Here is a 27,643-nt window from a genome sequence, read left to right on the forward strand (position 1 = left end):
GCCACCTCTATACTTAAAGGCAACCCCTCCCGTGACAATCCACCCGAATGGCACTGTAATTTGAGCTAGTCATTAGCTCCTGCCTGCATAAAGTAGAGATCTCGTCTGTTTTCTGCTCTTTGAAATATTCAACGGGCTCCCCTGGAAACGGGGCCGACCTTCCTCGATTATTCGCCTAATTTGCACCGGCGGTGAACCGATTAAACGAGAAGTAAATAATTGGAACTGGTTTTTTTTATCAATTTTAAAATTATCTGTATGCAGGGAGGTCATTGGTACACTATGAAAAGTCGTGGTTTGGTCAATCTGATGATTGACTACATGTCCATCTCTATCTGTTTATTTTAAAAAAAGTTTATGCAATGAAATGAAAATGTATTGTAATCAATATTAAAATAAGTATTCTTTTTATGTAAGGTCTTGGTTGAAATGAAAAAGTTAGTGTCACGAGCGGGATTCGAACCCACGACCTTCCGCTGAATACGCCGCTGCTCTAACCACTTTCGCTCTGTCACGATATCTCAAGTGGTTAGAGCAGCGGCATATTCAGCTGAAGGTCGTGCGTTCGAATCCCGCTCGTGGCACCAACTTTTTCATTTTAACAAGATCTTACATAAAAAGAATATTTAATTGAAAGAAGTAATTTGGTAATTAGACCACTAAACATAATGGAATTAAATAAGTTACAACTGTAAATATAAAAATAAATAAAAGCACACTACGGCTATGGTTAACAAATGTATGCGGGAAAAACAGGCAAATTTTTTTTAAAATTATTATTGGAACCTGCGCTTGATGGAAACTTGTTTAATATGTCTGAGAGCGCTAGAATTTACTCCGTTTGTTAGTTTTTTAAAATTAGATATGAGTAATCCAACAAGAGGTAATTTCATCTTTTCCTTATGCAATAGAAAAAGCCAAAGAACGCACCTTCCATTTCTTAGCAGAATGTCCGATTCTGGCAGAATTCAGATTGAGACACTTAGGTCTGTCCACATTAACAAGAGAATATACAATCGTCTCATTAAATAATTCTCAGTGTTTCAACTTAATAAACTTTATAATTTGTTGAAGTCGTGAAGAGCGGTCAAGAACGAGGTAGTTTAGAAAACACCTTTTTTATTTTTTTTGCCAACGTTTCGACCTTTCAGCTGGGAACACACTTACCCGATGCAGTGCTACGCTATGCTACCCGACGCCTCGTCACGTTTTGGTAGGGTGTGCAGACCTATGCGACGTCAAGTGCACGCCACGTACAGTCACACAGCGTGTATCACAAATCAGTATCGCAATCGCAATGGTTTCTTAAACTTAATTGTTTTAAATAAAGTTATTCCGGTGTTTTGATCAATTTTCTTCCTAACCATCACAATTAAATTTTTTTGAAATTTATGAATTTTTGATCTTGTTTAAATTGGTTTAATTAAAATAGGAATGTTGCAATTAATATAACGACAAAATTACATATACTTAGTTTGAAATAAACTACAAAAAATCATACTTACTTACAATATACTTACTTACGACATACTTACAAATGGGCTTTTTTTCAAAAACACCGACATCCTGAGGGTTGGTATGACCTTTGCTGTTGCGAACCCTCGTAAAATAATAAATAAAAAAATAAAAAAATTAAAATAAATAAATAATTTGAGTGTCCTGTTCTGAATGTACTCGACGAAAATGGTATAATTTTATGAGCAAAACTATGAAATAAATTGTTAGTTAAATTTTATGAGCAAATCCGTGTAATAAATTATTAGTTAAATTCACTATATCAAAAAATAGTATTCCTTTTTTTTAATCAGTTTCCTATCAAACCATTAAAATTAATTTTTTTGAAATAAAAACTATCGGATTTTTTATCCCCGTTAATTTGGTTTATATTAAAATAAGTTTGTTGTAATTAATATAACGACAATAATACATGTAGTTTGAATAAAAATACGAGTGTCCTGTTCTTTTGTCTTCGACTGTATTCCATGCTACCCGACAAAAATCTGCACTGTGGAGATGTGCACGGGGGTAATGCAATCTTTTGGAAAAATGGACTTTGGATTTGCGTCGGGTAGCGTTGCATCGTATCAGTGTGTTCCCGGCTTTATTCGGGTCATCTTCAGGGCCTGGGATTGTGACAGGACGCGGGTAAATCTGGGAAAGTTTCTTTGATCATAGACGGTTTTTATTAAACTCAAAGGAAGTCGAGAATGCAGATTTTCTGGATTGAATTTGTGATTCGGCATTCAATATTGGAAAAGAAGTTAATTATAAAAATAAAATTAAAGTTTAATAGTTTATTTGCTTTATGATGTTGACGTAGCTACGGCTGAGTTTGCATTATCTGTTTTGTAATAATTGATGCTGTGGGTGTCTCTGTTAGTGTAAACCATTTCTAGAAAGTTGAGTTTGTGTTTTTTTCCGTGTTTAGTACTTGTATTTTCCTGTCACAACAAACAGCAGAATACAAATTCACGTTTCACAACACTTTCACACAAAACCAACATGACACCACAAGAATAGCACCACACATTATGTGAGTATGAAATATTTGAATCAAAATTTATATTTACATCTTAAATTGTATATTTTTCCAATCAAATAGGTTTTGTAATTTACCCATGCTCTGAAGATGACCCGAATAAAGGTCGAAACGTCAAAAAATTAAAAATGTATATTTCTAAACCACCTCATTCTTGACCGCTCCTCACGACCTCAACAAATTATTAAACAACCAGTCACTAAAAAACACACATTAGTAAACATTGTTAAAGAAGCCTGGAGTTACAGGAAAGAATTGATTTCGTATTTTAACTATTAAAGACGTTTTTATTTCACTTGATATTATATTTAACAGGTCTTTTTTCCCAAGAAGTTACTAATGCCTTGCACAAATTGTTAGAATTTAGTAAGAATAATAGTTTCATGTGCTTGTTTATTTTAAAAAATAATAATAATAACGATTTTTGTCGTATGTTGTAGATCGGTGAAACCACATTTCTTTCAAATTTGTCGTTTTCATCTTTAACGGACGAGAAAGAGAAAGGATCATTTTAGTTAGGGATGGTTGTCCCCCCCCCCCAAAAAAAACGCATCCTTAAAACGGATCGATCGCTCATTATGATGATGTTGCATAATTAATCAAAATTTAACTATTCTAAATTTTTGATTATCCAGCTTATTTTGTTTCAATAGATTTAATTAAATAGAGAATTTATTTTATCTTACATTTAATGTCGGAATTCAATATGGTGTATGGCTTCTGTTGAAAAAGGATACCCGAGGCTTCTCTGAACTCCAATACATTGCAATACGATATCGAAGGCTTCTTTTTATTTTCGACCTCATCTTAATCTTCAAGGAACCTTTCGATCTATGACAAATATGGCGAGGTTTCTATCCATAGCTTCATGCCACAAGATACCTTTTACATACATTGAACTTGAGATGTTCCTTAAAAAGAATGTGTTAGTTAGTGACCGTTAATCGATAATTATTCAGAAATCGTGAGATGCGGTCTGGTGTGATGTAGGTTTCAGAAAAACATTTTCTTTACCTGCCAACGTTTCGATCTTTATTGAGATCATCTTCAGGGCCCGGGATTTACAAACATTGTTTACATTTAACCAATACATTTAGGATGAGAAAAAGTGAATTTGTACAATGCAATTTTTTTTTTTAAATATTCAATCAAAGTATTTCTACTCACTCAAAGTGTTTGTCTTCTGTGTAATTGTGCCATTCTTGCGTGTCGTGTTGAGAGTGCTGGTGAGATATTGCTGTTTTATGTTTATATATGTTGGATTTGGAAGGGGTGGGGAAGAAGTCGGTATAGAAAAGACATTTTTGTATAAGGCGTCGGCTTCAAAACTTCAAAATAGCTTTCAAAAATTATAAAACAATCCAAACACTTTTTTCCAAAATTAAAGATCCCACACCAATAACAAATAAAAATCAACTGTTTAAACTGTCCGACAACTTACATCGGTCTTGCATCCCAATATCTGGACAAGAGAGTAAAGCAACATATCTATGATTGCAAAAAACCCATGCAAAATCCTACAGCACTCACTACCCACCATTTTGAACACCAACACAATTTCGACTTCAAAAATCCAAAAATATTACATACAGAACAAAACAAACATAAACGTATTTTCTAAGAAATGGTTTATATCAACCGAGATAAACACAGCATCAATTACAGAACAGATACATGTAAACTCAGTCGCAGCTACGACAATATCATTAATCAAATTCAATGTAGATAACATATATATATCATCACATTACATTCCACACATCAAATATTTTTCCCATATCTAATTGTCCAACAATTTAGCTTTCCTTTTCCTATTTATCCCTTTCTATATAATCCTGAAAGGATAATCTGGCCGAACCATTACCAACACATTTTTTCCTTTCGTCGGCTTTTTTCACCTCAACGAAGCCGACACCATATACAAAAATGTCTTTTCTATACCGACTTCCTTCCCCACCCCTTCAAAACCCAACATATATAAACATAAAACAGCAATATTCACTGGCACTCTCAACACGACACGCAAGAATGGCACAATTACACAGAAGACAAACACTTTGAGTAAGTAGAAATTCTTTGATTGAATATAAAAAAAATATATTTTACATTGTATAAATTTACTTTTTCACATCCTAAATGTATTGGTTAAATGTAAACAATGTTTGTAAATCCCAGGCCCTGAAGATGATCTCAATAAAGATCGAAACGTTGTCACGATAAAGAAAATGTTTTTCTGAAACCTACATCATACCAGACCGCATCTCACGATTTCTGAATAATTACTTAATAAGAATTAAATGTCATCAACGACCATTTTTGTAGCATTGTTATACTTTAATAAACCTAACCATCCCTAACCATCCCTACTTTAATAAACCAACCTGTAAGTCATTAATTGAAAAAGTTATTATCCGTGATGGTATGGACATGTATATGTGAATAAGTAGCGGAGATTCGAAGATCTCAAGCAGTGCAGCTTATTGTACTTATTGCAGATTATTGTACTTTTCCTAGTTCCTTAATTCAGTTCCACTGACTCGATCCTTATTTTAAAAAGTATAAAGTCATTGATTGTTCAATGCATACCATTAAGTTTAGTACCAACAATGATGGTACATACAGAGTATTGCTATTGAGCAAATTTCGTAAATTTATTGAGCAACATTCGCTTTCTCTTTAGTATAACCTTCAAATGGGGGTCTTTGTTGAATATATCCAACGGGTGGAACTGCGGGGTTTCACCAAGAACCACCACCATCCAATAACCTCTTTATCCACAACAACCTCAACATTCCTTTTGTCAACTTATTGATCCGATCCAGCTTCCCAAAGTTCCACCAAGCTTTCGATCCATCGTAACCCTACTGACCAAGCCCTCTACACTTAACCCCCGATAAGTCATCTCGTATCTTAAAATGACGATTTCCTTGAGACCTCCTCGCTTCCAGCGTTGGCTAGTATCTCTTAGCAACGTCCTTCGGGTGCAGTGTTGGACATAATGAGAATGTTGCGAATGAGGGAAAAAACAATCGCACATATATATGTGATGATGATGATGATGATGATGAATACTAGCAAGTGGGGGGGTTTTTGTTCCACAAGGACTGCCGACTTTTAGCTTATTGTACTTTCCTATTTCCTTAGTACAGTGCATTGAATCTATCCTTCTGTTAAGAAGTACTAGGTCATTACGGCTTTCTTTGTATTCTAGGCTAATCCATTAAGCGGTTGCTTCGCATTCGAACATTCCTTCTCAATGCATAACCTAAAATATAACATTGTTACAAGTATAACCTACATCATTGAATATACCCCATTTTAGATGTTTTCTTAGATGACAATGACAGGTATATAGTCCTATCACTCTTCTGAGTTTACCTCTTTAACAGTAACAGTGAGTTTGCCAGACTTGGTGAGGGTTGTTTTAACATAAGCTTACTGTGTCTAGTACCTCATGGTCTTGCAGATCCTCATATGGCCAGTTTGTCTGCTTGTTCATTAATCAAAATTCTTTTGTGACCTGACGCCTAAGATATTGTTAGGTTATGTTTTCCCAGGTCTTGGAGGTTTTGGAAACATTCACCATAGTAACGATTTTAAGGTTTTCTAGGCTACAAGCAGTAATAATAACATTCAGCTTAAAGTCCGCTGTGTACTTCCTATGAGTTTGATTGCAAATAATATAAGCTTGCACTAAATATACCTGAGTCCTGACCCCGGTTCCTTCTTCGCTGGTTTTGACACCATCTATTTATCATATAACTGTAATTGTTTTTCTTGTGATTTCTTCTCCATCTTGGTAGTCTGGAAAAACTTTGTAGGTTATTGTACAGAATGTTTCGTGGGTCATATAAGTCGGTTGGACCTAATATCCGAGAATGGTGATGATTTTTGATCTTCAGTCCCCATGTAGTTTATTATTTGTTTTTGAAGTCTAAATGAACTTATTCAAAGTTCTCCTTGTATATTTGTGCCCAATTGGGGATGTTGTCGTCCAAATGGGAAATTCATTTCACATGTGGACTGCAGAAAACATTTCGAGAAGTTCAATGCACAAAATCCTGAGAAGTTCTGAGAGGTGGTAATTACAAGATGTCAAAACGGTATTGGAACAAAATGTTTCATTGTTGATTCAATTTTGTTTACAGACGACACAACTGCCGACAAAATTGAATAAAAATCGACTCAACGACAAAGACGTGCCGGTTAATATAAACAATCCCGTCTTAACACGGTGATTCCGTTTCTTATTAATGAATATGCATAAATTATTAATATTCAGCAAATAAATAGACCTAGTTCAAGGAAGGTTCAAGGTGATCACTCTTTCCTCTTATACGTATATATTGTACTACATATTTATTCACACAAAATTAAGGCACATCTAAAAATATATCATATTTGGAATGTTTGTTTCCGAGCCCTCAGAATTCTTGCTGCAACCCCGGCTTTTGGAGTAGCCTATAACTCTTTATTAAAAATCACCTACCCGTAACACTCGAAACGAAGAGCATTTGCTGACGATTAGATGTCTTTAATAATTCAATTCTTCGAAAGATTTTGGTCAATAACCGACAAAGTTCAATCGCCAAAAATGCCAGGTGTTATGCTTGTACAGAGTCAAGAAGGAAAAGAAAGTTAGACGGTTTTTTAAAGGAAATTGTCTGAAATTAGAGATAAACTAAAATACCTAGGAATTACTTTCATGGAATGCTCACATAGATCAAATAAGGGAAAAGTGTGGCCTTGACATGAATAGCAAAAGTAAACTGGGTTTAACTCACCATGCTCTTCGAACCATCTGTACTGGAATATTCCTTCCTATGTTTTTATATGCAGTGCCAATTTGGAAAGATTGACTTAAACGAGCATATAACAGAATTAAAAGTGTACCCCTGTTTGATGGCCATCCGCATAGCAAGAGGCTATCACCAATTCCTACTGCTAATGTAAAACCTATAATCCTACAGGTTTATGACAGTTAAAATGAGCGCTTTAATTTTGAAAATTGAAAACTGCTACAGAATAGATTAACCATGCAGATTACGAAATGCCAGTTCATTGGAGGGCATGGTAAGTTTGCTGCTTATTCGAAGAGATTTAACCTTCTCACTCGTGATTCATGTCGCTGCGACGGTCGTACACGACGAACAGTTCATCACTTACTGTAGACAGCCAACAGATAGCGCCTGCTGGAAGAATACTGACCAAAAGTACAATTACAACTGGTTTTTATTGGTCTTTGAGCAAGCAACATCTGAACCCATAGTGGAAGAAAGAAGAAAGTTTGGTTTGCCATAGATATAACTATACATTTATTTAAGCAATATTTATATAACAACTTAAATTTATATAACACGTAATATTTTAAATCGAGCATATTTTAAAACATACGCGTTTACACGTATAACCATTTGCGCCTATGGTAGTCACCAGGATTGTTGTGTTACGCCAGTGCTCTACCCATTCCTTTTGTACTACAAACATTTATTAACCTAGAATACTTTGGCGGGTCTGTGAGGTACTCGACATACCGTCACAAACTTGCCTACACACACACGCACACACACATGTTCAACCATTCTCGCCAATAAATACAGTCACACCCTAATAAACGCCATATATGAAGAGGGTCCTATATGCAACCATAAACTTTAATTATTCACACGGTTATGGATCGTTGGCGGATGTGTTGCACTTTTTTGAATATTCTTGTACTAGTTCAACGTCGGATATCTTGTCTTGTGGTGACTTTATCACCACAGAGTGGACACCGCTTTGGTCTTTTGCCTGTAAGGAGGTGTTCGTGGGTTAACCGGGTATGGGCAATCCTCGTCAACACTAGTCTATCCCTTTTTTAAAGATCCTGGGACCTTTAAAGACTAACATTCCTAGTGCAAGATCTAACATAATTTTTCGACGTTAATTTCTGACAAATAGTGCTGTAATTTGTATATTTTTTTATAGAAATATTTTATATATTTTTTATGGTACATACGTAGTTAAAAAGCTACGTTCCTCTTCTATTAAATGGTCTGTTTGACGTTAAAAACCTTTTAACCGTTTTTGGATTATAGTCGTTTCAATCAGATACGATAACGATTTCCCAAAATTTGGAAAAATTTGAAAATCGATACATTTAAATTCAAACAATAATTTATATTTAGAGTTCTCTAGAGGTTCAAAAACGAAATCTCATATTAGTTTCACGAAAAAAAATTATGGCTTAATTTACTGGAAAAATATTTGGCTTTTAGAATCTTTTTGGTTATTGATAAATCTTGATAGCTATTATTATATTTTTATTGCAATCTACATAAAAAATACTGTAAATGTATGCAATGTAATTTTACGCATTGTTATATTCACATGGTTGATTTGAGCAAGTAGAACGGCGAAATAAAAAAATTTAAAAAAAAAATCACCTTTCATAATAAATTTTGTCTGTTTTGTGTAAAAATTATGTCTGTTTCTTAGTGGCCTGTTGTTTCATAATTTGTTGAAGAGGAGCGGTCAAGAAGTTTAGAAAAACACCTTTTTTATTTTTTTTGACGACGTTTCGACTTTTATTCGGGCCATCTTCAGGACATAAAGTGTATTTTGCCACAAAACCAATATGGCACCACAAGAATATTACCACACTTTATGCCTTGGAGATGACTCGAATAAAGGTCGAAACATCGGCAAAAAAATAATAAAGGTGTTTCTAAACTACCTCATTCTTGACCGCTCCTCACTTCAACAAATTACCAAAAATTATTTTCATTTATTGTATTTTTGTTGGTTTATTTTAAGAGTAATGTTTATGCATAATATGTTTGGATAACGTATATATTTTTAATTAGGATTTGTTCCTTAAAATAAATAAATTGATGTTGAAGTGGTCCACGCATTTTGAAACCGGCGGGAATACGGTGCCGCTTCTCGCGGCCGTCCGCCTCCGTGAGGCCTCGTCCTTCGGGGTGAACGTCACGCAAGCAGATCAACCATTGAAGTTACCTCCGTGCAGCATGTCTCACGTCGGCGTACCCGCATCTTCCTAGGAGCTGCCCCGTACCGCATTGCTGGGGAATCCCGCCCGACGAGATGTCCCTCCTTCCGAAGAGCTCCTTTGAGTTCAGCAAGGCCGAATACTGGGAAGCCTTCTACAAGCAGCGCGACAAGAGGGAGTTCGAATGGTAACGGCATCCCGTCCCGGCCTGATCACGCATTTTAACGAGAATTTACACCTAATTCCAGGTACGGCGAGTACCCGGAGCTCTCCACCTACCTGCACAAGTACATGAAGACGAAGGAGAAAGTGCTCGTCGTCGGCTGTGGCAACTCAAAACTCAGCGCTGATCTCTATGATGTTGGCTATAAGTGAGCATTTCCAAAATCTAGTTTTTATCTATTTTTAAAAAATCCTATGAAAAGAGCATTCTTGCATAGTTTGCAATACTCACATTTTCCATAATGATAAAATATCATTTGAAAATTAACTGAAAAATAGCATGAACAAGAAAAATTATATTTTCTATATTTATATAATTTGAGTCTCATTTCTCGCAGCCCACCGGCAATTCCATCTTATTTAATTTACAATAAAATACCAGCAGACCTTGAGAATGACCCACACCAGGTTTGGCAGTCTGGGGTCTGATCTCGGTCTCATCCGTCCAGCCACCGAGGTTGGGCTCGAGGAGCTATCACCAGTGCAGTCAATTCCTAAATCCGTTCACACTCACCGTTAAATACATTATTTTCTATTTAGGTAATCATTCATCCAGTTATGGTGGTGCAGTACTTGATATTTTTTCATCACCCTCTACACATCAAATGCAAAAAAAAGTTGGTATGAACCATGCAACCATGCAACCATGATTCTCAACCCTTTTGCAGATTTTTTTTTCTTCTTTTTCAACTAAATCTTCCCATAGCTCTTCAACTATTCAGTTTTGATTAACTCAGAAAAAAACATTGAAAAATGTTAAATTTCCTTTAAGAATGCACCCTTCTAGAACTTGAAACTAAATTTAATTTTTAGAAGAAAGAATTTAATGTAATTTGGTTGTTCACTAGGTTTAGTGTCTCATTTTGTTTTGTTTGATTTTTTTATGTTGAATTTTTCATTCTTTTTGTGCTTTTTTTTATTAGGTAAAAGTTGGGAAATCAATTTTGCCCAGGACATATATTTGAATTAAGATATTAGCAAAATTTTTAATTTTTCCTATGCAGCATGGTACTCGATCCATCCCCAATTTTCAACATTTTATGTTTTTTTCAACTATCTACAGTTTTTATCATAAATCTACTCACTTTCAACTATTCATTTTTGGTTAAATCTGGGAAAAAAAAACTGAAAAAGTGTATTAAATTTTCTTTAAGAAAGCACCCTTCTAGAAAATTTAATTTAATTTTTGGTTAAAAAAACTAAATTTACAACTTCATTCTAAAAAGCCATGTTAGAGCTTGGCAAATTTCATAACAACTTCTTCGTTTTATAAGCTTAAATGCAGAAATTTTTTTCTAAATGAGAAAAAAGTGGTGACAGTAAAAAAAAGGGTGAGAATATAATAATTTAACTTTTGTACTGGGTAAACTTTAATTAACTTTATTTAATAAAAAAAAGGCATTTTAAAAAATAAACAAAATAGAAAAGAGGCAATGGACATAACGAACTTCTTTCTTGCTCTTGCAGAAAAATTGGGCAAAATTTCTACATTCAACAGACAAAACAAAATAAAAAAAATTACAGAAGTTGTGATACACAATTTTAACCTAATAAAAAAGTGAACAAAACCAAAAAAAAAAGAAAAATTCAACATGTCACACAAAATCCATAAAAAACGAATAAATAGTTAACAGTGAATAACCAAAACAAAAAAATTACGTTTAATTTATCTTTTCTGTATGTGTGCATTTTTTGTTATGTTAAAGTTGGGTTTTACATATTCTGTTTTTGTTTTTTTTAATTAATTAATTTATATATTTATTTTTTTGTCTGTCAGTTTAATAAAAAAGCACATAAACAGGAAAAATTAAACATAAAAACAAAACAAAACATAAAAAAAGAGAATAAATATAGTGAACAACCAAAGCAAAAGAATTAATTTTTTCTGTTCAGTGTAGATATTTTGCTCAATTTTTCAATATACACAAAGGAATACAAGATACCTATTAAATATGATACGGTAAAACAGCCCCTGTTTCCTGTAAAAATCAGACAGTGGACCCAGATACTTTTTAAAAGGATAGTTCCTACTCACAGTAAGTTGTTTTTGCAACGATCCGGATTTCGAGCCTTTTAGCTCATCATCAGGTTGAAGGACTTCTACAACCATGTCTCTCGTGGACCCAGATTCTCACTACCCTGCTCAAGCACAATTATCATATCGGATGTAGCCAGGAATAGCTCCATCCCTTCAATTAGGTGGGACCCATTGACCAACCTTTCTCTACATGCCAGACACATGCGTGGGCTTTGGCACAAAAGTAAGTGTCTATGTTTCAACTGACAACTACACCGAATTTAATGAAATCTGAGACAAAAAATATTTACTACAAAACTTGGATTTGTACCCACCAAATCAACCAGGTCTTAAAATCACAATCCTGAAAAGTTGTGTTATTTAATTTATTCAGTTTTGCCTCAAGGTTGCAGATATTTAGGCTTTACTATACTAATTTAATATTAATAAAACATTGTTTTTATTGGGACCCCAGTGACCAAGCGGTTAGGACATCCACTTGTATGTGCTGTGTTAGCTGTTCTGGGTTCAAATCCCAATGGAGTTGAGGGTTTTTTAATGGATTATTTTTACTGGAAAAATTGTAAAGTGGTTTGTCCCCTCCTCTGCGATACCCAACGGGTGGTTGGACATTAAGCCCTTCTATATGACAGGAATTATTTACTTGACTTTTGTTTTTTTGCAATTTTGCTTTGTTTAAAGTGATACATTTTAATTTTCCAGAACTATCCACAACATAGACATAAGTAAAACAGCAATAATGCATATGAAAATCGCAAACTACTTAGACAGGCCTAACCTCGTGTTTGAAGAAATGGATGCATTGAACATGACCTTTGAAAATGAAAATTTTAACGTGGTCCTAGACAAAGGCACACTGGATGCTTTGATGCCAGATGAAAATTCTACTACATATGAAAATATTACTAAATATTTTGATGTAAGACTTTTCATGTAATTCTTATAAATTTTGTATCCTGAATAAAATATATTATTTTTTTAGGAGGTTGACAGGGTATTGAGATTTGGCGGAAGATACATTATAATATCACTCCTCCAAGAGCATGTTTTAGCTTTTTTATTAAAGCACTTCATAGATAAATGCTGGATGATACGAGTCTGCAGGTGTTACGATGTCGAGAACAAATCAGCCATTGAGCAAGGAATAAAACCTTTACCCGTTTTCATGGTCGTGTGCACCAAATTCAAAAAGATGCCTGGATCTCAGTCTGTGAGTTTTACAACTGAATTAAATTGAACAATTTTCGTAAATTATATAAGTATTATTTCAGATTCTTGAACTATGCCCAACGCCCGATTCGGCAGCCCGTAGAGTTTCGTGTCCGGAAAAGATCATAGATTCAGTTGTAGAATCCCAGCAGGTTGCAATCGTATGTGCTGGGCTTCAAAGGTCGACCACATCCGGGAGGGAAATCGTGCTCGAAGTGGGAAAAGGAGACGATGAGATAGCGAGATATATTCTTCACATTGTCGACAGAAATGTCACCGAACCCAACAAAAACATTAAACTCTCTTACGGAGCTTTTATCGTCCCTCTAGGAAGGTAAAATCATAAGTGAAATATTTTTCTGGTCCTCTTTCTGATTGAAAAATTGCAGGGAAGCAGAATGGGTCTTTGGTACACCTGAAGGAAGACAGTATCTAGTTAGCGAAGCGGGTGTCACCAGGTTAGCCGTCATCACGTTAAACAGAGGACATGAATTCACAAGTATGGAATCGATTAAAGCTGAACTTGCACCTATAGTGGCTGATTTTGCACCTTCTAATTATAAGGTACCCCTTTTATAGAATTTAATAAATTAATTTTTTGGAATTCATATTTTTTTTTTTTTAGAAAAAAATAGTTTTTCTCTCAGTTGGAGGTGATGTTGGTGTACGAAATGAAGTGTTCGTCGGAGAGAGCCCTATTTCAGGAAAATATATTGTTGAGGAAACACAAGTCAATAATAACACAACAGTCAGAAGACTATATTTCATGGCTGCAAAAAATATAATACAATCCGAAGCCAAAATTAGAAAAGGTAGATAATTATTTTAATTTTTGTTATAAACTTTATTTGATCTTATAACGTTACAGTAAAGACAAGGAGAGGAAATGAGAGAGTTCTTGTAGATACATGTTCTTTAAGCTGCACTCATCACTCATTTATGTGCGTCGGTGCTTGCTCGGCTGTCGAGGCCAACTCAGAGAGTCAGATTTTGGTCATTGGCCTCGGTGGAGGGTCTTTGTGTTCCTATTTGCGTCGGTGTTTTCCACGTTCTTGCATCACAGCGGTCGAACTCGACCCAGACATGCTTGAAGTTGCAACGTCTTATTTCGGCCTAAAAGAGGACAAGCAGCTCATTGTCTATATCAAAGACGGATTGCAGTTCATCAAAGAAGTTGCCGAAAGAGGTGCGTATGACTGTCTTATAAAACTTATTAAAAACACTTTGTGCGGCATTGGTGGCCACATAGGTAAAATGTTGGCATGACGCTCATCAAGGTTAAAAGTCTTGGGTTTGAATCCAGCATCAAACCCAACATACTTAAATGTGATTTTATTTTTTTTTCAAAAACACCAGCAGACTTATCTGTCCTCTACTGTTGCAAAACCAGAAAATAAGTTTAATTTCTACCTTGTAGGTGCTAAATACGATGTTCTTATGTTTGATGTTGACAACAAAACTATTCAAACTGGTCTGAGTTGCCCACCTGCATCATTTGTCGAAATGGAAGTCTTACAGAGGGTTAAAAAAATTCTAAACCCCCAAGGTAATTTTTTAAATTTTATTTTAATTTTGTAGATGATAACAAATATTATTTTAGGAGTTTTTATTCTCAACCTGGTCTGCCGAGACACGACGATTAGCGCTGATATTTACAAAAGAGTTCAAAGCGTGTTCGGGACCGTCGGGTCGGTGAAGCTCGATGATGATTTGAACGAGATTATTTACTGCTACTCGAAGCCGAAGCTCGACATTAAACAGTGTTTGGAGAAAGGCTCGGAGAAGTTCGCAGACATCATCCAGCACAAGAAGTTGGAGAAGATAGACTGCATCGAGCTGGAGAAAATGTTGAATCTCTTGAACCTTGGCAAGAAGAAATAGCAAAAGTCCAAACCCAAATTTTGTGATAATAGTTTGTAGAAAAAAATCGTTTTCAGTGGTGTAGTTGACGGATGCTCATTGATACAATTTTACTGTGCTATTTTTGCCTGACTGTGTACATATATTTTTGTAATTTGAAGAGAATTTATATAAGGAAGTTGAAAAGGCTACAATTGCTAGTTTTATTTACAAATAGCAAAACAATGTATGAACTTTTTTTTTTAAATAACTTTTATACTCTTTTCAAAAATCAGCAAATTGTCCGATTGTTTATTAGATCAAAACGACAATAGCTTAAATACAGTTAATTATTTCAAAAATTAATTGAAAGCTTCCAGTCAAAAATGTAAATTGTCATTTTAACAACGAGGTTGATCTGTATGTTCCTTGTTATATATTGTAGAAATCTGAGGAATCATGTATTTTTGTACATAATTGAATTAGCTGATCCCACCACACACACAAAAAAAATTTTTTTTTTTTCCTCCCCCTTACAAATTTGGGTTTTTTAATTTGGCAGATGTACATGTAACAAACAAATTCTAGTCTGAGATGTTTCAGGTGGTGCATAAAAAAATTACTTGTTATTCACTAAACAATTTTAATTGATATTCTTAAATTATAATAAAAAATTTTAGTTTGTACATATCACCGTACAAAGCGAGTATTTATAATTTTTTTTTGTCAAAGAAAACCTCATTTGTTATGTTATTTTTATTGCACAAATATTTTTAAATTACTTTTAAGAGACAAGTTGCTGTTATAATCTTCCAAAAAAGTGCAAGAACAATTTTTTCTCCTTATTGTAATACCAGTTTTGTGTATTTGTTGTAAATTTAAAAAAAATCAACATCTGATGTCAATAATAATATCGCTGCCAAATATTATATTGTTGTTGTTGTTACATTTTACGAGTTTTTATTTTGTTAGATTTTTTTCTCGTTAGATACAATGTAACTTATGAAAATATGACATGATGGTATTATTTTTAGGAGAAAATAAATCGAGTTTAACGGTTGTAAATTTTTCCTTCTCTCTTTAAATGAATAAAGCGTTCAAAAGAAAACATCCCTGAAGAGAATATGGAATATGGTAAAAATTATGTATAGCTTTTATTAAAGTTTAGGTTCTACTGTTTTCTAATTTTGATCTCAAACGATTAATGAAAAGTTATAATTTATTATTCACAGACAAGCAGAGTAAAACTGTAAAAAGTTACCGGTAGAATAATGGCAAACCTCTATGCTTCATTATACAGCATGCCAAATTAATGATAAAAGAAATGTCAGCATTATTTTTAACTTTCTTGAAATCCAGCTCATTATTAAAAATAATTCCAGTTAAATATTCTTTTTATCAAAGGTCTTGGTTAAGATGAAAAAGCTAGTGTCACGAGCGAGAATCGAGCCCACGCCCTTCTAACCACTTGAGCTGACTTCGTGAATTCAAGGTCATAGTTTCGAATTCTGCTCGTGACACTAGCTTTTTCATCTCAACCAAGACCTTAAATAAAAATAATAATTTATTGAAATAATTAATATGGTCAATTATGGCCGTTAACATATGTGGATTAAGAATAATATAGACTCCACCATGCGGGGTAAAAATTAAATAGATCTCCCAAAGGTTTATGAAATGAAACCTGTAGTAACAATAAAAACACCAAAAACCTAATATTTATAAAATACATTACTAACAGTGCCCAGCCATGTGAATTATTGGAGTGAGTAAATAAAATATTCCTTTATCAATATTTTATTTGTTTTTAAAAATTCTTTTTTCCTTCCAACCTTGTTATTACTGGATTTTTCAACGCAAAATGAAAAATTAGACAGACACGGTTAGCTCAAGTGTTAGGGCATTGAAATTAAAGATTGTGGGTTCGAATCTCGCCTGTGACACCAATTTTTTATTTTGAAAAATAGTGTTCCTGTTATACAGGAGGGCTTAACGTCCAACTACCGACTGGGAGTCGCGGGCAAGGGGTCATATAATTTTACAATACTTCTTTCTTCAAACAAGCCATAGGTTGTGAGATTGAATTAGAACCCAAGACCTCTAAATGAGGCAAATATGAGCCAGATACTCTAACCACTTGGTCACCATGGTATCCCACGGTTTGCTTCAAATTACAATAAACGGAAATCCAAATGAGAAGTTTGTGACATGGAACATTGAAACCACGGTAGTTCAAGTGGTAGACCATCAGATTATCTTTAAAGAGCATGGGTTTGAATCCTGCCTGTGACAGGACAATGACACAAATTTTCCATTTAGAAAAATCCTGTGTAATAAATTGTATTAAAAAAAGGTACATTACTGGAATTGATTTAATAAATGTTGGTAAAAAGTGTTTTGTGAAATAAATAACTTTTGAAAAGGTATTTTTTTCTCCTCTCATGTTTTTTACTTTTGTCGAAAAACGGTCCAAAAAAGGTTGGTAAAATATGGAGTATGAAGAGGGTAAAATTCAGATATCCTGAAAGAGGAATGGATGGACTTATTCTCAGGTTTATAGAAAACTTATGAGTTTTGACTGCAGGTACTTTCAAGTGAAATGTGGTGGGTGACTCAACTGCCCAACAGGTCAGAGGGATAAAAGGTAATGTCGTATATCTTATGAAAATTCCTACATCTTACATTTGGTTTTATCGTCAATTTCTTTTAACGTGGACATCATTGTGAGCTGGATGCACAATTTTTTTTGTAATCTTTGATTTTTCCCAGGTGGGCATGGGTTGGGTAAGGTTAGATTAGGAATTCTGCATTTAGGTTAAGATTATGTCACACACACGATTCAATGTTTTAATGTGAAGCAGAAAACATATGCAGTACAGAGTGCAAGTTTTACATAAAATCAACCCAGCTGCAAACTTTTTTTTTTCAAACAAGTTTTTGATTTTCATTCAGTTTGCATTATGTATGATACATCTATCAAGTTACTACTTTTAATACTATCTTGGAAAAGTTACAACAAACATGTAAGTTGAGTGAAAGTGTATATTATTGTGTTATTATGTCCGTTTCTTCATTTTTATGTATTAAATGATGCCCAGGGGCCATGATGACAAAAGGGCGATGATTGATCACAAAGGGTGCACCATAGCCATCAAACTTCATCGGAAAATGCAGAAAGGTGTTTTTTTTACTATAGTTACTATTTTTGATTGATTGAGACTGATTGATCATGAAGAATTTATCTTTTAATAAGTAAAAACTACTTCCCAGTGGTTTTAATATACATATAACACAATTACATACAACAAATTAACTCACCAATGTCAGCACAAAGGCTGTCATCAGAACTTGAACATATTCCAATACAAGTTTCATGCTAGCATTATGCAATTTGTCTATTATTTTTATAACATTTATCACTGGTAGAACTCATTTATCACCCACTGATAATCAATTCGCAATTTCACAGGACTTTTATATTACAGCGTGGTACTTGGTCTGCACCTCAATCATTTCTATTAGTGGGCATATTATTTTTTAGGTGTTTCCTACAACTAAGTTAGGACTTGTGTTGAAATGCAAACACCATTTGAAGAAAGGAGTGCACAAGCTTGATAAAGGCTAGTTTCAAACGAGGCAGATTAGTAAATTCAACTATGTTGCCTTGCTGACTCTCACCAAGTTGACTGATGTCCGTTTTCTTGGCCGGTGTCACACCTGGTAACTTGCATCAACTTCTCTCTCTACAGGAGTTCTGATTAATGTTAGAACCTGAGGAACCAGAAGCACTCCTTGCACTTGATCTTCTGCAGTTGGAGGAAAGTGTGGGTCATCCGTTATTACAAAATCAGGTAAGACTTTCTCGCAACTACTGCTGTGCCACTTCATCCAAGCTTTTTGTCGCTATACTATTCACACTTTACGCCCCACACTGCAGGGCTAACAGATGTTTTCAATGAACTGTTCCTCATTGAAACTTGCAATTGTAACATTTACTATTGTGAACTCAGTTAGCTCAACAAGGAGACTTGTGTGAAAGACGAAATGATTGGGATGAGAATATGAGCGGCACTTGTGCTTGTTGATAGTTGACTGCAGTGAAGGGGTTTAGCCAATTCCCAATCATTTGCTACAGAGCTGAACTACTTCACACTCATCTGTCAACTATTTGAATCAACTAACCATCTGAAAGAGGCCTCATATCTGCTTGACCATTATCAAATAAACGAGCATCTTTGCTCAAAATGAAAACATAATCCAAGTAGGCTTGAATAGAAACTGCGAATGTTAGAGTTGATGAGGTATTGGCCTGCAAGTTGGTGAACTCTGTTCCTTGAGCTTGAATAATTCAACAAATCTGTGAGTTAAGACAGACCCAATGTGACTAGTATTAGCTGGTTCAGCATGAACTGCAGATGCTGTATACCTTTAGGGCTATGAATTCACATTCTTGCAGTAATCACGAGAATAAGTCTGTTCAGATGTCTCTTTCAGGGTGTCCAGATTTATCAACTTAATATTTTTCCTTTTTATACGTTCAATGCAGCTGACCTTTATAGGAGCCAATGTATTCCAATCAGCATGTTGGATCGACAGGCACGTCGATGTGTAAGAGAAATTTTTTTAATGTTGCCCATGGAGGGGGGTTAAAATTTTAATTACAGACTGTATTGAATTCCCCCCAAAGAATAAATTAAAAAAAGGTAAGAAAAAATACACCCCTTTAAGGCCCAGTACACATGAAGTGTTTTCTAACAAATGTTTACAAAAGTTCAAAGTAGAGCATATACATGGTAACGTGCAATTAAGCTCAATGAGCAAACGCGCAATTTGAGATTCCCCTCACTACGCGTGTTTTGCCACCCAAGTCAGATACAAATTAACTAATTTTGGTCGTGTTTAACACAACAAATTAACCTTGTTTGTTGAACCAATTTCCTGATGGACAAAATTGAAAGAAGTCCTGCATCGTGGAATGTGAAGTGTAGCGATTATTATATTTATTACAGCTCCTTTATGTCACAACCATCACAAACGACCATGTTCTTCACACTACAGTGAGTTAGAGGCAGCTTTACAGTCGAGTAATTCAGCATCACACCATAACATGTTAGTTCTGGAGCATGTTTAAACTTGTCCAATGTGTGGAACTTTTAACTTGTTCTACAATGTATTTTTATTTATTTTATTATTTATTTATTCATTTATTTTTTATTTTATTTTATTTTTAACAAGGGTTCGCAACAGCAAACGTCATGTCAAATCTCAGGGTACCAGTGTTTTGTGTTAAAAAAAAGCCCATTTGTAAGTGTCAGGTTTTTTTGTGCATTAGAGAATCAGGGCCACTGGATTCGAACCCGGGACATTTACCTTACAGGGATGAGCGCCGTGTCAATGTCTAAACCGTTGCGGCCACTGACACCCCGCAGTCTTTTTTTTTTTTCTAGTTGAGATGAAAAAAAGTTAAAGGCACGAGAGGGATTCGAACCCACGACCTTCGGCTAGATACGCCGCTGCTCTACCACCTGAGCTATCGTGACCTCGATCCACTCGGACATCAACTCCCCATCTCAACCCCACCTTTTGAGTTTTCCCTCCTTTTGCCATTTTTCAATGTCGTGTAATCAGTTTGGATTCTTGACAACAATTGAAATGGCGACGGAGAGCTTTAGTGAGTGTGTGAGTTTTTGTTCTAGCGGGATAGAATCCCTCCAGACGCTGAGGTCTTATGAAATATTGCCCTTAATCAAGTGCAAAAAATCGCCAAGAGCTATTTGGCATTTTAAAATAATTGAAAAATGTTGGTTCAAAATCACATAATTTTGGGTAGAGAGTAATGAAAATATTGTTTGTGAATCTACCTCTTAAAAGAGGATGATCTCCAATACATCTTTTGTCGTAGTCTTCTTTATAGCGGAGATAGAGATACCACAGGTAAATGACTTCCGTTGAGAAACTGCTCTTGTCCAAGCACTTTTTTGCGATTCAACCCCCTTTGGGTACTAAGCCTAAAAATGATTTATTTCACAGAATATTAGCCGACACGTAAATAGCTCACTGAGCTATTTAAAACACCCTAAACCTATTAAATTGATACCAGTAACAATAAAATTGGAAGGCATAAAAGGATTTTAAAAATAAATAAGCAATTGAAAAAAAAGGTCCTCTTTATTGAATCACCCCAATACTCTATAACTTTTTGTTTGTTTTTTTACAATAGAACACAATATGTACACTGAGTCCCATTTGAACTTTTATGCCAGGTAACATTATTTACAATTAGTCAGTCACTTTGGCACTAAGACATTAATGCTTAAAAGACTAGGTTTCAATGGAATGGATATCACATATCTCAATGGAACGTTTAGGAAGTACGTTTCATTATGACAAACGGTTTCAACTGCACTTCAATTACTGCTTTTCAGTCTTTCAATTTTCATTTTACCAGCGACGTGGCCTGCCTTTGTTCTTTACTCTGTCAAGTTATTAAAAGTGTTTTAAAAATAAATATCATTAGATGAATAGTATAAAAAAAAGGTCCTAGTCTTAGCCTATGATAAATATTTAAATAAATATAAAACAATAACAACACAATTAATAACTTTCAAGCGTTTATTCAAGCTGGCAGTGAATGAAAAAATTGTACTATTTTATAACGCATTAACGTTTTGTAATATATAAAATATTTTTTTGAGGTAAAAAAAAATTGCATCGTAAATTGCAGGCTTTCATCGAGCAGTTTATCGGTAACAGTTGAAGCATACCGAGCACCGTACGCCTTGAAACCAAGAGCATACAGATCAGGCATACCGAACAAACCAAAAACATTTTCTTCTATAACCGTCAAGAAATTTTACCCGCTGCAAAAAGATACAATATATATTAAGGATGTTCTTGTTTGGTTTTTAAAGAAAAATGTTTTCTTCTATTTTACAATAAGATTAAACATAAACTTGAATATAAAACTAACACTGCTGCCAATTAGCGTACAGGCCTTAATTTAATTATTGCCTGAATTCTGTACCAATATATTTTACACAAAAAAAATCAAACGTACAAGGAAGCCTATAAAAATAAATAATCAAAAGTAACTTGCAGAAAGCTATAAATTTGACATGACACAAATTTATGCGTGTGTTCTATACTTATCTTTACACTGACAATTACTACATCATTACTGGTGCTATTCACATATATAACAACAACAAAATTCTTGCAAGTGTAAACATTAAGAACAAAAGCTCTATCAGGTAGTCTTGTCGCAAAGTGTAATAAAAGTTCTATCAACAAATTCCAAATACGCAACAATTTTTTTGTAATAATTAAAAAAAACAAGTTCAAAGCCACTATTACAATTCCATTTATAAATATAACTGCTAAAATTACTTAGTCTTTTGTCAAAAAAGTTTTTTCACTATTTTTTTAAAAGCACCAGTCTTCTTTTTGATGCTGCTATTGAGTGAGACGGGCATCGGCTGTTGGAGTGAGGAGAGTGTCTCCTGACTGGATGTCTGCGTCTGCGCCGATGATCTCTGCTGCCGGGTCAAACCAGCGGCGCAGCAGCTTTTGGTACAAGCGTTGACTCCTAGCTGAGCCGTTTCTTCGTCATTACTGCTGATCGTAATGATGTCGATTTCATCGGGGCGGTCTTTTTTCTTTTTCTTCTTCTTTTTCATTTGGTCCCGTGATATTTTCCTTTGAGAACCGTCTATAAGGAGTTCTTCGTGTGTTGAACCTTTAACAAATTGTCAATAACAAAAGAATATTGATTATTATTTAGATTAAAATAATAAAGTTGAAATTAAATAGATAAAAGATAAGATAAAATTAAAACAAGATGTTGGAACTTAACATTACAAAAAATTATAGTTAATTAAGGTTTTTAGTTGAGATAAAAGAAGTCAATGTCACGAGCGGGATTCGAACCCACGATCTTCGGCTAGATACGCCGCTGCTCTACCACTTGAGCTATTGTGACCTCTATCCACTCGGACACCAACTTCCCATCTCAACCGCACCTTTGAATTTTCCCTCCTTTTTGCCATTTTTCAAATGTCGTGTAATCAGATTGGATTCTCGACCACAAATGAAATGGCCACGGAGAGTTTAGTGAAGTATTCATTCCAAATCATTCAATTCACTAATTCCGTGTCTGCTTGACCAATTAATATATTATAATTAATTAAGATTTTTAGTCGAGATAAAAAAGTCAATGGCACGAGCGGGATTCGAACCCACGATCTTTGGCTTGATCGCCGCTGCTCTACCACTTGAGCTATCGTGACCTCGATCCACTCGAACACTGCCACTGACTTTTTTATCTCGACTAAAAACCTTAATTAATTATAATATATCAATTGGTCAAGCGGACCACGAAATTAGTGAATTGGATTACAAAAAATGTTTACGTTAAACATTGTTGTGATAAACCTATAACTTGTCGCCATCTCCCGTCATCTTGACCTAATGTATTATAATGCGCCTATTTTCACGTGTTTTGTTTATTTTCAACATTTCACCAGCACCAATGGTTGCACTGTGTGTTATTTTGTCAATTTATGTCCTCTTATGTGTGTAAAATGGTGGTGAAAGCGGTTTGTAGGTAATGTCTCTTTTTTGTAAGAATTTTGGTCTGGATTTTTTTTCTGCTTCCACCAGTCGTAATTTTGAGAATTGGGTTCATTTTCTTTGGATATTATATTGTTTTTGTGTTTACAATGTATAAAACCAGCAAGAATAGACAGACCATGTTGAAGCAACTAAAATGTATCTCAAAATTAAATTAAGTCTTCCAACAATTGTATTTTTCAATTAAAAAAAAAAAAAAAAAATCAACAATCTAAATAGTTTTTATTATTTAAACCATGATAAACAAATAAGCATGCAACATTTGATTTTGAGTGCAATTTTTCGCGGTTCCTTAAAAAAAACTTACTCGAAGGTACAAAAGCTTCTTCAGAAGGCCTTCGCTGCTTGACTGGTGGTCCAGCGACAACGATATTCGTAGAATGCCTCCTCTGTGGCACTGGTTGTTTTTTGTTTTTATTATCTTCTATCGATCTTCCATTTCCAGCAGTGAGCCATTTACAAAACGCAATACAAAGGAAGAGCATGACAACTTCAAATGCTATTATCATTCCGTGTTGTCCGTAGAAGTAAGCCTAACATAAAATAAATAAAATTATTCGAACGTTGATAAATCAAATGTTTCAGGTATTGAATTAAACAAATTCACACCTTGGGCCCCCATTCGTCTCTATCTTCGAGTAGTTTGTCCAGTGTAGCAGTCAGCTGTTCAACTTTGGCTGAAACTGTTTTCAGTTCATTAGCGAGGTTGTTTTCCCTTTCCGCAGAGAGGCGAATCTCTTCCATCATGTTGGACAGGGATCGCTGTAATTCCTCGACTTGTCTTTTATATCTTCTTGATAGTTCTTCGAGATACTGACTCGAAAGGGACATGTTCACTTCTAAAGCCTGTTAAGATGGAAAGGCAAAGTTGATAAATTATTTAACAGGCGTTTATCATGAATATACGTACTTTAATACGGTTCGCCAAACGAACGAAAACACTTTCTTTCTGTACTTTTAAATTCATAGTTGCTTTGGCAGTCGAAGCTTCCAGATCTTGGGTCTGTTCCTCTTCCAGCTCCGGAAAAAGCGAATCAAGTGCTAGCGAGTCCGCAGTGACCGTTTCATCTTGACTTGGAGCAGGTTGTAGAACAGAATCCTGGGCTGTCACATTTACTTGTCCTGTATTATTTCTTTCCTCACCTACAAACAAAAACATTAGCAAACTTCAAATTATAAATAACTTTCTAGTACAAACTAACAAAAAAAATTATATTATTTATTGCTATCTGTTCAAAGTAAATATACATTGACCAGGAGGCAGTATGGAGAGACCATCCAGCTCATTTATTTAGTTTGGGGGGGGGGGTTAGGATAGAAGGCTACCAGGCAATCGTTTCGGACAGTATGAGGATAATAAGGTTGGGATGTTGAGGAAAATGTTCGGGCTAGTGGGTCATGGTGGATAGTTTTCAATGGAAATTGAGGAAGCGAGATCAGATCTTTATTAATCATTTGATTGGCAATGCAGAAGAGATCGTTGAAGATGCGGAGCCCACAGTTCTATTCTGCTAGTCCAAATTGGTCTATACGTGTTTTGTAAGCAGTTAGTTTGGTCCCAATAGATGTCTGTTAATCCATATCTTTTGTTAAGCTCTTTTCTTTTGAATCTTGTATGGGGTTCTATGTAAGTGTACTAAGGTATGTGCACTGGTGCAATGGTCTTACGCTTCAGTGTAAACGTGATTTTTTGCGTGTTCAACCTGATCCGCCCCTGAGTCCACCAGTCAGTAAGAAAATTCAGTTGTTCAATTGTTTCTTTGGCTAGGGATAGGATGGGAGTGTGCAGGATTGTAGTGTCGTCTAGGTTTTGAGTAGTGTAGGTGTCAGCAGTGTTGATGGTGTAGAGGATTGGACCTAGGAAACTTCCTTGTGGGACACCAGCTAATATAAAAATTCTTACTAGATTTTTGTATGTGTTCGACATCTAAAGGTGGAGTTGCTTCAACAGACTGAAATGAACTTAAATCTTCATTTTTTCCTGTATCGTTTGCCGCTGGAACCTCATCGGAAATAACCGTCTGATTTGACTTGAGCTCCGGAGCTGTCGTGTTTTCTTCAGACAAAGTCTTTGTTGGGTGAATGAAGGAGGACGTGGTGAAATCCGAGTCCTCTTGATGATCGACTTCGACTTCGAGAGGCTGGGGTTCATTTAGTGTTGTTTGCACGAGAGGTACAACCTCAGGCAATTTATCCTGGCTGACGTTCAAAGGCGTCTTCTTCTTTGTCACTGCCAGGTAGTTGCAAAGGGCCACAATAGTTTCTTCGTTTAAAAATGATTTGATATAAGATACTCCCAAGAAATCGCGCGCTGAAGAACGGTTAGAAGAGGTCTCGTTAAACCAGGAAAACCCATAACTTGAGCATATTGATGTGTTCACAATTATATTGTTTATGAAAGGGTTGAGAAGTAAAGTTTTTAATTTTTCTCCTTGGCAACACATAACATCAAATAGCCTAGAAAAAATAGAAAAATTATGAAAAAATTTGTTTTGTTAACTATTATTAAAATTTGAGAATAAGGTTTTCACCTGTCATAAAATTGCTCAGAACAGTTGGTGCAGACAACCGCATAGCTTGGTGTGAAGCAAGTGTTGGACAGGGTGTCATTGGAACAAGTGTTATTTCTTTTTCCCCCTTTGACGACTAAAACTTCTGCTGCTTTCTGCACCACATGCATTACAGCGGCTTTTACCGGGGCCAAAAAATACCCTCTGTCGCCTTCAGATAGTTCTTCGTCTGTTTCATCCTCTTCGATGATTGCTTTTGTGGGACCATCATCTTCGGCATCAACATTGTCCAGCACTTCAAGCTCACTGGTGCCAAAAGCTTTGAAGAGAGAAATCGGGCAATAGTGCTCCGATCCATAATGGGAGAGCATTTCGACCTTGATTATTTTAGCAAAGTTGGGCAGAGGTGGAAATGAAAATGTTTGAACAGTACGTTCATCCTTGGCCTGGACTGTCGCCACCAGGCTCCAATCTCTTGTCGGGTATCTATCGCTTACAAATATATTTAAATCCTGAGGAGACGATGAAAACAATTCAAAGTTTGCGATCTCAAACTGAAAACAAATAAAATTAATTATAAACTAAAGTTAGGCTTATCTCAACAAGTAAAAAAGTCAACTGACAAAACAATTCATTAAAATTTGACCAGTGAGATACAAATACAAAAAAGTTAGAAAATTTACCCTTTGAGGTTGAATCGATTCGCACAGCTCAACAATAAACCAAATCTTCACATTGCAAGGGTTGAGCATGTAGTCATCCCTGCTGGGTGAAAGGATTGCATTGGGGTTGCCTGCTTCAGGATTTGCAGCAAGTACCTTGGCGCCACAATCGGGCGATGCATAATTTTTTACTCGCACCTTCATCGTCCCGACTGTCAGGTTCTCCCCTGAAGAGAAAATAAATAATATTAACTATGAAAACCGTTTATATGGAGAATTTTTCCATGGAGTATATGGAGAATATTTATTTATAATTTATATGGAGAACAAGAAGAAATGGTTTTAATTTACTCTGTTGATATGACTAATCCATGAGAACTTTTTAAATTAATTTTAAACCAATTAATATGGACTTAATTGACTGATAAACTATACTTCCACTAAAAACTATTTTGGGTGAAGTTGCACATTGTGATTTATGCACTTTATTAAATTATGGAAATTAAAATGAATATTATTTAATTATAAATATTATCAATGTTTAGTGTGATTTTAAGTTGTTTTAGTATATCATTGAATATTTAGAGACTGTACCTTTATTTTTTCCAACTTCCGCCATCTGTTTTTTGGCCCATTCGCTGAAAGAAGGTATATCATCGTGTGAGGCATTCTTTCCTTCATGCCCCAATTCGTGGACTTTGCTGTCAGAAGGTGCCGCCGGTTCAGCCACTTTAATCTGATCGTGCTGAGGCTTTTGTTCAGGCGGCGCTGGCGGCTTTCCCTCCTGGGTCTTCGGCTCGCTGACATTACTAGCAATTTCCGTTTCCAATTCCTGAGGTAGTTGTTCATCGGGTAACGACAAGGGGGTAAGCTCGGAGGTGAGATTCTCGACTAGTCCAGGGCTTTGGACTACCGCCTCCTCCAGTATAGTGTCAAAGCTGGCTGCCGAGGAATCATTTTCAACCACCCTAGAAAAAAAATCGCCAATGTGAACAATTGTAATCG

The 27,643-nt window shown here is 35.2% G+C and overlaps 2 protein-coding genes across 4 annotated transcripts in view; one reads left to right on the forward strand and one right to left on the reverse strand.

Moving 5' to 3' along the window:
• The first annotated feature begins 9,436 nt into the window (after window positions 1-9,436).
• LOC106668822 (methyltransferase-like protein 13) lies at window positions 9,437-15,903 on the forward strand. Its single transcript, XM_014397952.2, has 10 exons — window positions 9,437-9,717; window positions 9,779-9,901; window positions 12,493-12,709; window positions 12,773-13,000; window positions 13,062-13,333; window positions 13,389-13,563; window positions 13,625-13,811; window positions 13,868-14,185; window positions 14,417-14,545; window positions 14,600-15,903. Exons 1-10 carry the CDS (start codon window positions 9,626-9,628, stop codon window positions 14,878-14,880), a joined length of 2,022 nt encoding a protein of 673 aa, XP_014253438.1. The 5' UTR covers window positions 9,437-9,625; the 3' UTR covers window positions 14,881-15,903.
• Window positions 15,904-20,987: 5,084 nt separating this feature from the next.
• The window catches only part of LOC106668785 (SUN domain-containing ossification factor), a 61,139-nt gene continuing 54,483 nt past the window's right edge, over window positions 20,988-27,643 (reverse strand). For all 3 annotated transcript variants that reach the window (XM_014397876.1, XM_014397877.2, XM_014397879.2), the window contains 8 exons: window positions 27,233-27,606; window positions 26,660-26,865; window positions 25,998-26,530; window positions 25,370-25,923; window positions 24,377-24,609; window positions 24,076-24,312; window positions 23,774-23,999; window positions 20,988-22,573 (listed from right to left, as the gene is read on the reverse strand). In XM_014397876.1, the coding sequence (XP_014253362.1) occupies window positions 22,236-22,573; window positions 23,774-23,999; window positions 24,076-24,312; window positions 24,377-24,609; window positions 25,370-25,923; window positions 25,998-26,530; window positions 26,660-26,865; window positions 27,233-27,606 (2,701 nt within the window). In that variant the 3' untranslated portion in view covers window positions 20,988-22,235. The remainder of the gene's footprint in view (window positions 22,574-23,773; window positions 24,000-24,075; window positions 24,313-24,376; window positions 24,610-25,369; window positions 25,924-25,997; window positions 26,531-26,659; window positions 26,866-27,232; window positions 27,607-27,643) is intronic.

Source organism: Cimex lectularius, unplaced genomic scaffold (assembly GCF_000648675.2).
Source record: "Cimex lectularius strain Harlan isolate CLEC.00 unplaced genomic scaffold, Clec_2.1 scaffold155, whole genome shotgun sequence".
Classification (NCBI taxonomy): Eukaryota; Metazoa; Arthropoda; class Insecta; order Hemiptera; family Cimicidae; genus Cimex; species Cimex lectularius.